General features: G+C 36.9%; 1 protein-coding gene across 7 annotated transcripts in view; it reads left to right on the top strand.

The window, feature by feature from the left end:
• ATRX (ATRX chromatin remodeler) overlaps positions 1-13,147 on the top strand; it is a 285,985-nt gene that overhangs the window by 169,315 nt on the left and 103,523 nt on the right. For all 7 annotated transcript variants that reach the window (XM_019955726.2, XM_019955722.2, XM_019955724.2 and 4 more), the window contains 4 exons: positions 3,794-3,935; positions 4,885-4,994; positions 6,072-6,218; positions 6,371-6,548. In XM_019955726.2, the coding sequence (XP_019811285.1) occupies positions 3,794-3,935; positions 4,885-4,994; positions 6,072-6,218; positions 6,371-6,548 (577 nt within the window). The remainder of the gene's footprint in view (positions 1-3,793; positions 3,936-4,884; positions 4,995-6,071; positions 6,219-6,370; positions 6,549-13,147) is intronic.

Genomic DNA, 13,147 nt, shown 5'->3' on the forward strand with positions numbered 1-13,147 from the left:
GCTTGTCTTGGAGACCAGTAAGAGAACATCTCTTACTCATCAATCTTTTAAAGGGCTTACCTTGCTTAAGCCCACCTCATCTAAGGGAATCTCCCTTTTGATTATGTCAGATCAACTGATTAGTTGCCCAGTTATGGGAATGATTATAGTTACAGATCTCAGTCACCCCCAAGGGAATGGAGTAATATAGAATGTTTACAGCAGAGGATTGGAATCTTGGAGGCCATTTTAGGGTTCTGCCCACCACACCTTGCAAACAGGACAAGACATTCAGATAATTTTCCATTTTGGCTTATGTCTTTGACACAGCACTATGAAGCTGGGATACATCCAAGGTAGAACACAATAAAAATTTGTTGAATACTTAGTCTGTGCCTGATACTTTGTTTTCTTTGCCTCATTTAATCACCACAACTACCTCATGAGAGTTATTTATAAGCTTTCCTAGTTTCCACATGGACAAACTGAAGCTAAGAGAGTTTAAATAAGTTGTTGAAATAGAGCTGGGATCTAGATGACCAGTGCTATTTATACTCTACCATGTCTTGATTTGTATATAATTCTAGTTTTATCAAGGTAATATATTACAAATTTGTGACTTGTTTAAATAATTTTTACATGTAATAATGATACTGTAGTTATGATTTTAAAGAGAGAGAATGTCCTTTTAAAGAGACATTCTAAAACATTTGCAGATGAATTAATATACTTGCTTGGATTTGCTTCAGAATCATTTATGGGATCAGAGGAGTTGGAGAATGAGTGAGAGGCTGCCAGTGAAACAACTGGCCAGAGGTTGATAATTTTTGAAGCTGAATAATGGGTGATAGGGCTCATTATGCTATTCTGTATACTTCTATTCATGTTTGGAAATGTCTATAGTGAGTATCAAGTAATCATTCATTCCTAGTTACAGTTCTAAATAAGGAAAAAAGTACCAGCTAAAATTTTCTTCTTTTTTTTTCTATTACAACATCATGATTTATTAAAGCACAGCATTCTGTACAACAAAGGGCCTTAACAGTTGTCTGTTCTCAGCCAAATTACTCTATAAGTTAGTTTCTCTTAATAAAAAACATGTTATACTTTAAATTAGTAATTTAACTGATGAGGAAGTTACCGTAATACCTATTTTAACATTGAACAAATCTAACCACCTATTGGACATTAATGTAAAATCCTGACATAGAAATTGATTTAAAACTTCTCAAAATAAATTCATTAAAGCAAGTTCCCTGTGAAAATATGTAAGAATGAAAGCTAGCATAATAGCAGGTGCAGTCTTTACATTTTATTAACCATAGAAGATACTTTTTTAATGAGTCTAATAGAGACATTAACTGTGCAAAAGCTGATGAGATTTACAGTCTTAAATACAAGCACCAACACAGAAAGGATATTGTGTCAGTTCAGTTCAGTTCAGTTCAGTCGCTCAGTCGTGTCCGACTCTTTGTGACCCCATGAATCGCAGCACGCCAGGCCCCCCTGTCCATCACCAACTCTCGGAGTTCAACCAAACTCATGTCCATCGAGTCGGTGATGCCATCCAGCCATCTCATCCTCTGTCGTCCCCTTCCCCTCCTGCCCCCAATCCCTCCCAGCATCAGAGTCTTTTCCAATGAGTCAACTCTTCACCTGAGGTGGCCAAAGTACTGGAGTTTCAGCTTTAGCATCAGTCCTTCAAATGAACACCCAGGACTGATCTCCTTTAGAATGGACTGGTTGCATCTCCTTGCAGTCCAAGGGACTCACTCTCAAGAGTCTTCTCCAGCACCACAGCTCAAAAGCATCAATTCTTCGGCGCTCAGCTTTCTTCACAGTCCAACTTTCATATCCATACATGACAACTGGAAAAACCATAGCCTTGACTAGATGGACCTTTGTTGGCAAAGTAATGTCTCTGCTTTTGAATACGCTATCTAGGTTGGTCATAACTTTCCTTCCAAGGAGTAAGCGTCTTTTAATTTCATGGCTGCAATCACAATCTGCAGTGATTTTGGAGCCTCCAAAAATAAAGTCTGACACTGTTTCCCCATCTATTTGCCATGAAGTGATGGGACCAGATGCCATGATCTTCATTTTCTGAATGTTGAGCTTTAAGCCAACTTTTCCACTCTCCTCTTTCACTTTCATCAAGAGGCTTTCTAGTTCCTCTTCACTTTCTGCCATAAGGGTGGTGTCATCTGCATATCTAAAGGTCCATTAATTCTGCACTTAAGAGGATCGTTTCTTCATGTAAGCACAATCTCATTTATGAATTACACATGATATGTAGTTTAGGATCCATCTACATTATGCTTATAACTGTGTGCTGATGCTGCTAAGTTGCTTCAGTCGTGTCCGACTCTGTGCGACCCCATGGACTGCAGCCTACCAGGTTCCTCCGTCCATGGGATTTTCCAGGCAAGAGTACTAGACTGGGTTGCCTTTGCCTTCTCCCTAAAATTTTATTCTTAAACATCATAATGTCCATAGTTTAAAGTCATGACTCTTTATTGATTTTCATGGAACCATAAACCTGTTCATATAAGCATTTTCTTTATTAAAGTATTAATGCATAGTGGTTAAGTTCATGGATTCTGGAGCCTAACCCTCTTGGTATAAGTCCTAGTATTGTGTTACTTAAGAGTTGCATGACCTTGTATAAGTTATTTAACTTCCCAGTCTCTCAGGTTTTTTTTTTTTAATTTGTAAAATGGCAATACTTGTACCTAGCTTATACAGTTCTTTTTTTTTAATTTAAATTTATTTATTTTAATTAGAGGCTAATTACTTTACAATATTGTATTGGTTTTGCCATACATCAACATGAATCCGTAAGTATACTATGTAATGTATAGACATTGGGATGAGATAGCAAAAAAATATATTCAGACACATGTATTTATGTATATGTATTTAAGTTTTCTTTCAAGTAATAAAGGAGGTGATTGTTTCTCTTTTGCAATTAAAGGGTGTTATATATTCTTATGCTTTTGAGCCTGAGGTTCTCATACCAGTGTTTCTGAAAATTTTTCCCTTTCACAACACATATTTACAGTGGTTTTCAGTGGGAGCCTTTTGGAATCTTGGGTGGGACAGTTCTTGTTTTGGACTGTCTTCATTCACATTGTAAAACATTTGTATTTACCTTCACTACTGCCTGAATTAAATACTAGTCATGACCAGTCATTGTGGTAACCATAAGTTTCCTTGCACATTTTCACATGTCTTCTAGAAGAATGTGAAGTGAGTGAAGCTCGCTCAGTCGTATCTGACTCTTTGCGACCCCATGGACTGTAGCCTACCATGCTCCTCCATCTGTGGGATTCTCCAGGCTAGAATACTGCAGTGGGTTGCCATTTCCTTCTCCAGGAGATCTTCCCAACCCAGGGATTGAACCTGGGTCTCCCGCATTGCTGGCAGACGCTTTACCATCTGAACCACCAGGGAAGCTCTAGAAGAATAGAACCAGTCTATTTAGATTTTAATGGTGATGTCATAGATTAATTTAGAGTGCTCCTTTTCTCACATCTCTTTGTATCATGTGTTAAAGTGTTCAAGGTGAAAACCGATGAGCTATTAATAAATTACCAACATTACCACAGTGATTCAGAGTCTTGTAGAGGTTTTTTATTTTAGAAAACGTGTAAACTAATGATCCATCCTGGCCTTACTGAACAAAAATTACTGGATTTTAGTATGGAAGTAGACATGTCTGTATTTTGGAAAACTTCCCTTAGTAAGATTCATATTCCACCGTTGCTTAAAAGATTTCTTTGAGCTTAACTATCTATGATTCCCTTTCTTGTAGGTGATAGAAATTGAAGATGCTTCACCGACTAAGTGTCCAATAACAACGAAGTTGGTTTTAGATGAAGATGAAGAAACCAAAGAACCTTTAGTGCAGGTTCATAGAAATATGGTTATCAAATTGAAACCACATCAAGTAGATGGTAAGAAACTATTAGATGGTTAAAGTGTTTTTAGTTAAATTTTACCAATATTTGATGGCCCCAGTGTGCCTCACATTCTGCTAAGACCTGGAGTTACATTTACTGGTGAGCATAACAGATATGATCCCTGTCCTTATGGAGTGCATAAACTAATGAGGGAGAACAAAATTGAACATTGCACAGAAAATAAGTTTTGTGAAACGGAAATTGTGTGCCACTCACAAACGGGTATATATATAGCAAGTGGATTTCACCTAATCTGCAGTGGTTAGCTAAGGGCAGTGGTGTGGTAGGGAAAGGTACAGTTAGCTAAAAGCCTTCTTTAGGAAATGCTTTTTCAAGTATTTTTGTTAATAATATTCCTTTATTGGTTTTGGAAAGATATCCAATTATCCCTATCTTCTGCTTTGTCTGAGTGGAATCAATAAATCAATTTTGAGTGTGTATGTGAATGAATACATTAAGTAAATTCTGTAGTTCCTACTCCTTAGGTAGCAAGCCCATTTCTTGTTCAGTTTTTAGTGTTGAATAAAGGGAGAAATGATAAATTAGCTCCTGATAAATTAAATCCCACCCTGGATTGACTCAATAAACCTGAAAGTATATTCGATAGGGATCTATTCTCTCTTTGGATAAAGTTTCTATTAGATTATTTATCTATCTCTTTGGACCATCCCAGGGAATGGAGAAAAGGTCTGCTGTGATACCTGAGAGGACTGAAAGTCACCCTGTTGTGTGCCTATGTTAACATTTTTTCTAATAAACCTTAGCGGTTGGTAGGGGGGTTGTGTGTAAAACAAATCTCATTTACATTAAGAGATTTTTGTCTCTCTCTTTTTAAAAAATTCTGTTTCTTAGAAGTTTTAGTTATATTTTTGATGTATTTACGAAGGAAGATTTTTTTAACTTGCACCTTTAAATTTGAACTTAACAAAGATATCATTTTTAGGTGTTCAATTTATGTGGGATTGCTGCTGTGAGTCTGTAAAAAAAACAAAGAAATCTCCAGGTTCAGGATGCATTCTTGCCCACTGCATGGGACTTGGTAAGACTTTACAGGTAAGAACATGAAGGTATTCTGTTCTTGTGCATTCATGAATTAAAAAAATATATATTATGTTCTGTTAGGTTCCAGATGCGGTTGTAGGGTCTGGAGATAAAGCAGCAAATAACAAGATTTCTCCCCCAACAAGCTTATAATCTGGTGGGAGAGAGAGATTTTAATCAAATAAAATAAGAAATATGTACTTTCAGATAATGTTAAGGATGCATAGAGAGGGAAAGCATCTTTTAGGAAGTGATGTTTGAACAGAGACCCTAATGAAGTGAAGCAGTGGGATTATAGGCATAGCCAGTAAAACTGCAAAGATTCTGAGGTGGAAATGAACTTCCTTTACAACTTTCTTTTTGTTGTGCTGTGTGGCTTCTGAGATCTTAGTTCCTCTATCAGGGATTGAACCAATGTCCTTGGCGTGAAAGCACAGAGTCCTAACCAGGGGATTCCTGACTTTAATAGTCTGTGATCCTGTAGTAATGAGAATATAATGTATTTTCACTATTAAAACACTACATTTCTGAATGCAGGAAGCTGCAGGAAGACTGCCGGAATTGTAGCAGAGGTGTGGAATTAGTGGGAAAAAATATATATATATATATACACGTATACATATATACATATATATGTGTGTATATATATGTAATTCCAAGCCATAAGACAGTAGATTCAGTGAGTCAGAACACTTTGCAGTGGAAAAATACTCTATGATATAATTTTCTTCTAAATGGGAAGTGGTATTTTCTAAAGATCGTAGGAATGTTCTCTGGGTACTAGGGACTTAGTAGCTATTTTGCTGTGGTTATTATTTATTATATTCATATTATTATTATTACTGATCATAAAATAATGGAGCTTTAGAGTTGGAAGGACCTTATGTATCATCTAGTTGAATTTCCACGTTTTACATGTTATATCTCTTTCTCTGTACTTTTCCTGGTTTGGAAATTGTGACCTTTGCCTGGTTGCTTTATTGTTTAAACAGCAAAAAAAAAAAATCCCAACTATTATAAATTTGCTCAATTTATTTTCTTTTTGAAGATATTTAAATGAAGGTGGCAACTTAATTTGTTTTCTTGTAGGTGGTAAGTTTTCTTCATACAGTTCTTTTGTGTGACAAATTGGATTTCAGCACAGCTTTAGTGGTTTGTCCTCTTAATACTGCTTTGAATTGGATGAATGAATTTGAGAAGTGGCAGGAGGGATTAAAAGATGATGAGAAGCTTGAGGTATATTTAAAATATTTTCTATTATCTAAATGACTGCATAAAATTCATATAGTAAAAAATAAGATTTTTAATTGTCAGTGATGCATGTTTCAATGGGGATATTTAGTACTTATGCATTCCTACCTTTAAAAATCTTTATTTTCCCACCAAAGGTCTCTGAATTAGCAACTGTGAAACGTCCTCAAGAAAGAAGCTACATGCTACAGAGGTGGCAAGAAGATGGTGGTGTTATGATCATAGGCTATGAGATGTACAGAAATCTTGCTCAAGGAAGGAATGTGAAGAGTAGGAAACTTAAAGAAATATTTAACAAAGCCTTGGTTGATCCAGGTAAGATATTGACAGACACTGAGATAACAAAGCAAGTTGAATGAAAAATGTGGTTATGTTTTATTTAACAAATACTAATTGACCAACTATTAAGAAGCTGGTTATTGTTTGTCATTCAGGTTTTTGCTTTCTGTTTGTTTCTTAGTATAATTTCATTAAGATGAAATCACCCTTAATATTGCCACATGTTCAGAATTCACTTGCTGAGTCTGAAAGTATTTGAAGTTTTCAATAAATAAGCAATTAAAAATGTACCAGGTATGTCACAATTGCAAATTCCTCTGACTGAATATTAGACAATCATAAGAGCGCTCTCTATTCTCTGAAAACAGTTCTTTACATTTCTTTTCCAACTTTATGTCATTAGAAGAATTGCTGCATTTTTCCTTTTTTTAAATGGGTCATCACTGTGGAAGGTTAATATTTACAGTGCTGTTGACAGTATCCTCATGATGCAAGATCCAAATATTTAATCCTTATTTGTGACTTGGAAAAGCAGCAAGTTGTAACTGTCCCAGAGCCAACAATATTTAGTTACTTGTGTTCTATATTTTTTTTCTTTTCAAACTTTATCTGTTATATCTAATTACTTTAAGACACTGTTGAGGCTTTAAATGTTTGTTGAGAAAGTCTAATTTTTCACTGCCAAAATATTAGTATTATTTTGAATAGAATAATTTGAATTTGAATAATAGAATCATTTGAATAGAATCCATGGCTTTGCCTCTTTTAAATTTTATTTTTAATTTATTTTTTCAGCTTATTGAGGTTTAATTGAGAAGTAAAATTGTAACAGTTAAAATGTACAATGTAATCTTTTGATACATGTAATCTTTTGATACATTGTGAAAGGGTAAACCCTTTGTGTTACACATCCATTATCTCACGTAGTTTTCTTTTTCTTTTTGGTCATGACATTTATGCTCTACTCATTTTCAGATTTCAGTTATATAGTGCATTGTTATCAGCTATAGTCACCTTGTTATCACCATGTTGTTTACACATTAGATCCTCAGACCTTATTCATTTTATAACTGAAGGTCTGTACTCTTTTGCCTTTTTTTTTAAAGTAATGATATAATCAACATGTATCAAACTAACTGCTATTGTAAATGTTAAGTTTGTCCTTTTCTCATGACTAAAATAGTTGTCTAAAATCCTGTGGTTGTTTTGTTGTCAGAGAGCTATAAGCTAGTGAATAGTTTTGCAGCATATTTTTCAGAAGGTTTCCTTGAAACAGTTTAAAACAAGTTTCAGATGTTTAATTTGATCATGAGGAAATAAATTAAAAAGAAATGAAAGTTTATAATATAATGAGTAATGTTTGTTTTTCTATGTAAGCTATTTAGTGACATTAAAAAAACATTATTTTGAAATTTTTGTTTATTTGTTTACAGACAAGTTGAAATGACAGTAAAGAAAGTTCCCATTTATCCTGGACCCAAATCCCCCACTGTTCATCTTACATTGCCATGGTAGATTTGTCAAAACTAAGAAATTGATATATTAGTAACTAGACTCTAAACCATATTTGAATTTTACCAGTTTAATATTACCATCCACTTTCTGTTCCAGGATCCCATCCTGGGTACCACATAGCGTTTGTCATGTCTCCACATTCTTCTCTGGTCTATGTCAGTTTATTAGTCTTTCTTTTATTTTCTGTTATCTTGTCAGTCTTGAGGAGTGTTATTAAAGTATCCTGTAGGATGTTCACTGGTGTCTGTTGTTTTTCTTGTGATTAGACTGGTGTTATAGTGACAGTACACATGGAATATTGCCAAGCAGGCGTATTCATCCGAGCCTTGGTGTCTGAAGTTTGGGCTTGGTCACATAGATATGGTTGACCACTCATGTGGGTCATCTTAGTTTCTAGTCCCTCCAGAAGTTGAGAAGATGCTAGATGCCCAGAGCTGATCTCCCTTCAGCCCAATCACCTTGTTAGCATACACTATCTCTAATGTTTCCCAAGCCATCTAGGTAAACAAATTTTTATCAAGTTAGACATTCCTGGAATTTAGAGGTTACCGCCCTAGAGCTGGAGGCAAAGGCTAAACTGTTTTTTGGGCCAGGTTAATCCTTTACTTCTCTACATATATGTGTACATAGATAAAAATTACCCTGTTTGAGGTGGTTATTTAAATAAAATGGGATCATAATATAGATTTTGAAACTCTCTTCCTTTTGTTTAGTAACAACACATTTGACATATCTTTGAAGGATAGTGCAAAGAAATGTACATCATTAATTTTAAGTTCTGCAACATTCCATCATAGCATAGTTTTATTAACCCCTTTGACCAAGCTTTTAAGTTGTTTCAATTTCCCACCATAACAATGCTTCAGAGAATACTTCATGTATCTTATGATACTTGTGGAAGTATAGCTTTAGGATAAATTTCCAGAAGCTGAAATTTGGGTTAAGGGTGCAACATATTTTACATTTTAGTAGATATTATGAAATTGTCTTCCACAGTATTTGATTAACAGTTTGTGAAAAGTGAAAGTGTTAGTCACTGTGTTGTGTCCAATTCTTTGCAACCTCATGGACTATAGCCCACCAGTCTCTTCTGTCCATGAAATTCTCCAGGCCAGAATAGTGGAGTGGGTAGCCATTCCCTTCTCCAGGGGATTTTCCTGACTCAAGGATTGAACCCAGGTCTCCTGCTTTGCAGGCAGATTCTTTACCATCTGAGCCATCAGGGAAGCCCCGTTGATACTAGCTTAGACTTCCACAAGGGATGTATCAGTACCTGCTTCACCACACCCTCATGAACACGTAATATTAGGTAGTAGAAATCATTTTAATCACTTGTATAAAAGATAATTTTTATATTTAGAAAACTTTTTAGGATTCAAAATAAATAATAAGTTTTTACATATAAAGCAAGATTCGTATTTTCATTTTTAAAAAGTTGATTAGTTTAAAAATAAATCTTATTCTTCATGTAGTTCCATCTGAACATTGAATAGCAAATTGTGTTATTTGGTCAATCATACTGAAGCAGTTACTTCTGAAATCATGTAGAAAATGCATTTTCTGTAATGCCTAAAATATAGGGGATAATTTGACAATTGCTATTGTTTAAATCAGTGTTTAAGTAATTTATGTGTATATTAGCTCAGTCCAGTTCAGTCACTCAGTCGTGTCCGATTCTTTGCGACCCCATGAACTACAGCATGCCAGGCCTCCCGGTCCATCACCAACTCCTGGAGTCTACCCAACCCATGTCCATCGAGTTGGTGATGCCATCCAAGCATCTTATCCTCTGTTGTCCCCTTCTCTTCCTGTCCTCAATCTTTCCCAGCATCAGAGTCTTTTTAAATGAGTCAGCTCTTCGCATCAGGCAGCCAAGGTATTGGAGTTTCAGCTTCAACATCAGTCCTTCCAATGAACACCCAGGACTGATCTCCTTTAGGATGGATTGGTTGGATCTCCTTGCAGTCCAAGGGACTCTCAAGAGTCTTCTCCAACACCACAGTTCAAAAGCATCAATTTTTCGGCACTCAGCTTTCTTTATAGTCCAACTTTCACATCCATACATGACCACTGGAAAAACCATAGCCTTGACTAGATGGCAAAGTAATGTCTCTGCCTTTGAATATGCTGTCTAGGTTGGTCATAACTTTCCTTCTAAGGAGTAAGAGTCTTTTAATTTCATGGCTGCAATCACCATGTGCAGTGATTTTGGAGCCCAGAAAAATAAAGTCAGCCATTGTTTACACTGTTTCCCCATCTATTTCCCATGAAGTGATGGGACCAGATGCCATGATCTTAGTTTTCTGAATTTTGAGCTTTAAGCCAACTTTTTCACTCTCCTCTTTGCACTTTCATTAATTCTTCTTCACTTTCTGCCATAAGGGTGGTATCATCTGCATATCTGAGGTTATTGATATTTCTCCTGGAAATCTTGATTCCAGCTTATGCTTCCTCCAGCCCAGTGTTTCTCATGATATACTCTGCATGTAAGTTAAATAAGCAGGATGACAATATACAGCCTTGACGTATTCCTTATGAGAAGGCAAAAAGATAGGACAGTGAAAGATGAACTCCAAAGGTCGGTAGGTGCCCAATATGCTACTGGAGATGAGTGGAGAAATACTCCAGAAAGAATGAAGGGATGCAGCCAAAGCAAAAACAACACCCAGTTGTGAATGGGACTGGTGATGCAAGCAGGGTTCGATACTGTAAAGAGCAATATTGCATAGGAACGTGGAATGTTAGGTCCATGAATCAAGGCAAATTCGAAGTGGTCAAACAGGAGATGGCAATTGTGAACATTGACATTCTAGAAATGAGTGAACTAAGATGGACTGGAATGGGTGAATTTAACTCAGGTGACCATTATGTCTACTACTGTGGGCAGGAATACCTTAGAAGAAATGGAGTAGCCATCATGGTCAACAAAAGAGTCCAAAAGGCAGTACTTGGATGCAATCTCAAAAATGACAGAATGATCTCTGTTTGTTTCCAAGGCAAACCATTCAATATCACAGTAATCCAAGTCTATGCCCCAACCAGTAATGCTGAAGAAGCTGAAATTGAACAGTTCTATGAAGACCTACAAGATCTTCTAGAACTAACAGCCAAAAAGATGTCCTTTTCATTATAGGGGACTGGAATGCAAAAGTAGGAAGTCAAGAAACACCTGGAGTAACAGGCAAATTTGGCCTTGGAGTACAGAATGTAGCAGGGCAAAGGCTAATAGAGTTTTGCCAAGAGAACGCACTGGTCATAGCAAACACCCTCTTCCAACAACACAAGAGAAGACTCTACACATGAACATCCCCAAATGGTCAACAAAGAAATCATATTGATTATATTCTTTGCAGCCAATGATGGAGAAGCTCTATACAGTCAGCAAAAACAAGACTGGGAGCTGACTATGGCTCGGATCATGAACTTATTGCCAAATTCAGACTGAAATTGAAGAAAGTGGAGAAAACCACTAGACCATTCAGGTATGATGTAAATCAATCCCTTATGACTATATAGTGGAAGTGAGAAATAGATTTAAGGGACTAGATCTGATAGACAGAGTACCTGATGAACTATGGATGGAGGTACGTGACATTGTACAGGAGACAGGGTTCAAGACCATCCCCAAGAAAAAGAAATGCAAAAAAGCAAAATGGCTATCTGAGGAGGCCTTACTAATAGCTGTGAAAAGAAGGGAAGCGAAAAGCAAAGGAGAAGAGGAAAGATATACCCATTCGAATGCAGAGTTCCAAAGAATAGCAAGGAGCAATAAGAAAGCCTTCCTCAGTGATCAATACAAAGAAATAGAGGAAAACAACAGAATGGGACAGACTAGAGATCTCTTCAAGAAAATTAGAGATACCAAGGGAACATTTCATGCAAAGATAGGCTTGATAAAGGACAGAAATGGTATAACAGAAGCAGAAGATGTTAAGAAGAGGTGGCAAGAATACACAGAAGAATTATACAAAAAAGATCTTCACAACCCAGATAATCAGGATGGTGTGATCACTCACCTAGAGCCAGACATCCTGGAATGGGAAGTCAAGTAGGCCTTAGGAAGCATCACTATGAACAAAGCTAGTGGAGGTGATGAAATTCCAGTTGAGCTGTTTCAAATCCTGAAAGATGATGCTGTGAAAGTGCTGCACTCAATATGTCAGCAAATTTGGAAAACTCAGCAGTGGCCACAGGACTGGAACAGGTCAGTTTTCATTCCAATCCCAAAGAAAGGCAATGCCCAAGAATGCTCAAACTACCGCACAATTACACTCATCTCACACGCTAGTACGGAGAAGGCAATGGCACCCCACTCCAGTACTCTTGCCTGGAAAATCCCGTGGACGGGGGAGCCTGGTAGGCTGCAGTCCATGGGGTCACTAAGAGTCGGACAGGACTGAGTGACTTCACTTTCACTTTTCACTTTCATGCATTGGAGAAGGAAATGGCAACCCACTCCAGTTCTCTTGCCTGGAGAATCCCAGGGATGGCGGAGCCTGGTGGGCTTCTGTCTATGAGGTCGCACAGAATCGGACACAACTGAAGCAACTTAGCGGTAGCAGCAGCAGCACTTGCTAGTAAAGTAATGCTTAAACTCCAAGCCAGGCTTTAGCAATACGTGAACCTGGACTTCAAGATGTTTAAGCTGGTTTTAGAAAAGGCAGAGGAACCAGAGATCAAATTGCCAACATCCACTGGATCATTGAAGAAGCAAGAGAGTTCCAGAAAAATATCTATTTCTGCTTTATTGACTATACCAAAACCTTGGACTGTGTGGATCACAATAAACTGTGGACAATTCTGAAAGAGATGGAATACCAGACCACCTGACCTGCCTCTTGAGAAACCTGTATGCAGGTCAGGAAGCAACAGTTTGAACTGGACATGGAACAACAGATTGATTCCATATAGGAAAGGAGTATGTCAAGGCTGTGTATATTAACCTGCAAGCGATTTGTGTTTATAGGATACTTTACCCATTCTGGTATGAGATCTGTAGCTTGGACAAGGTTTTTCTTCCTACCTCCATACCCATGTAACAGTCAGTTTAGCTGTCCTTTCTCAGTTAAATTTTTTACCAGCAATGACTACTAGTTTTGTAAAGTAAGTCAAATGGGAAG

This window comes from Bos indicus, chromosome X (assembly GCF_029378745.1).
Source record: "Bos indicus isolate NIAB-ARS_2022 breed Sahiwal x Tharparkar chromosome X, NIAB-ARS_B.indTharparkar_mat_pri_1.0, whole genome shotgun sequence".
NCBI lineage: Eukaryota > Metazoa > Chordata > Mammalia > Artiodactyla > Bovidae > Bos > Bos indicus.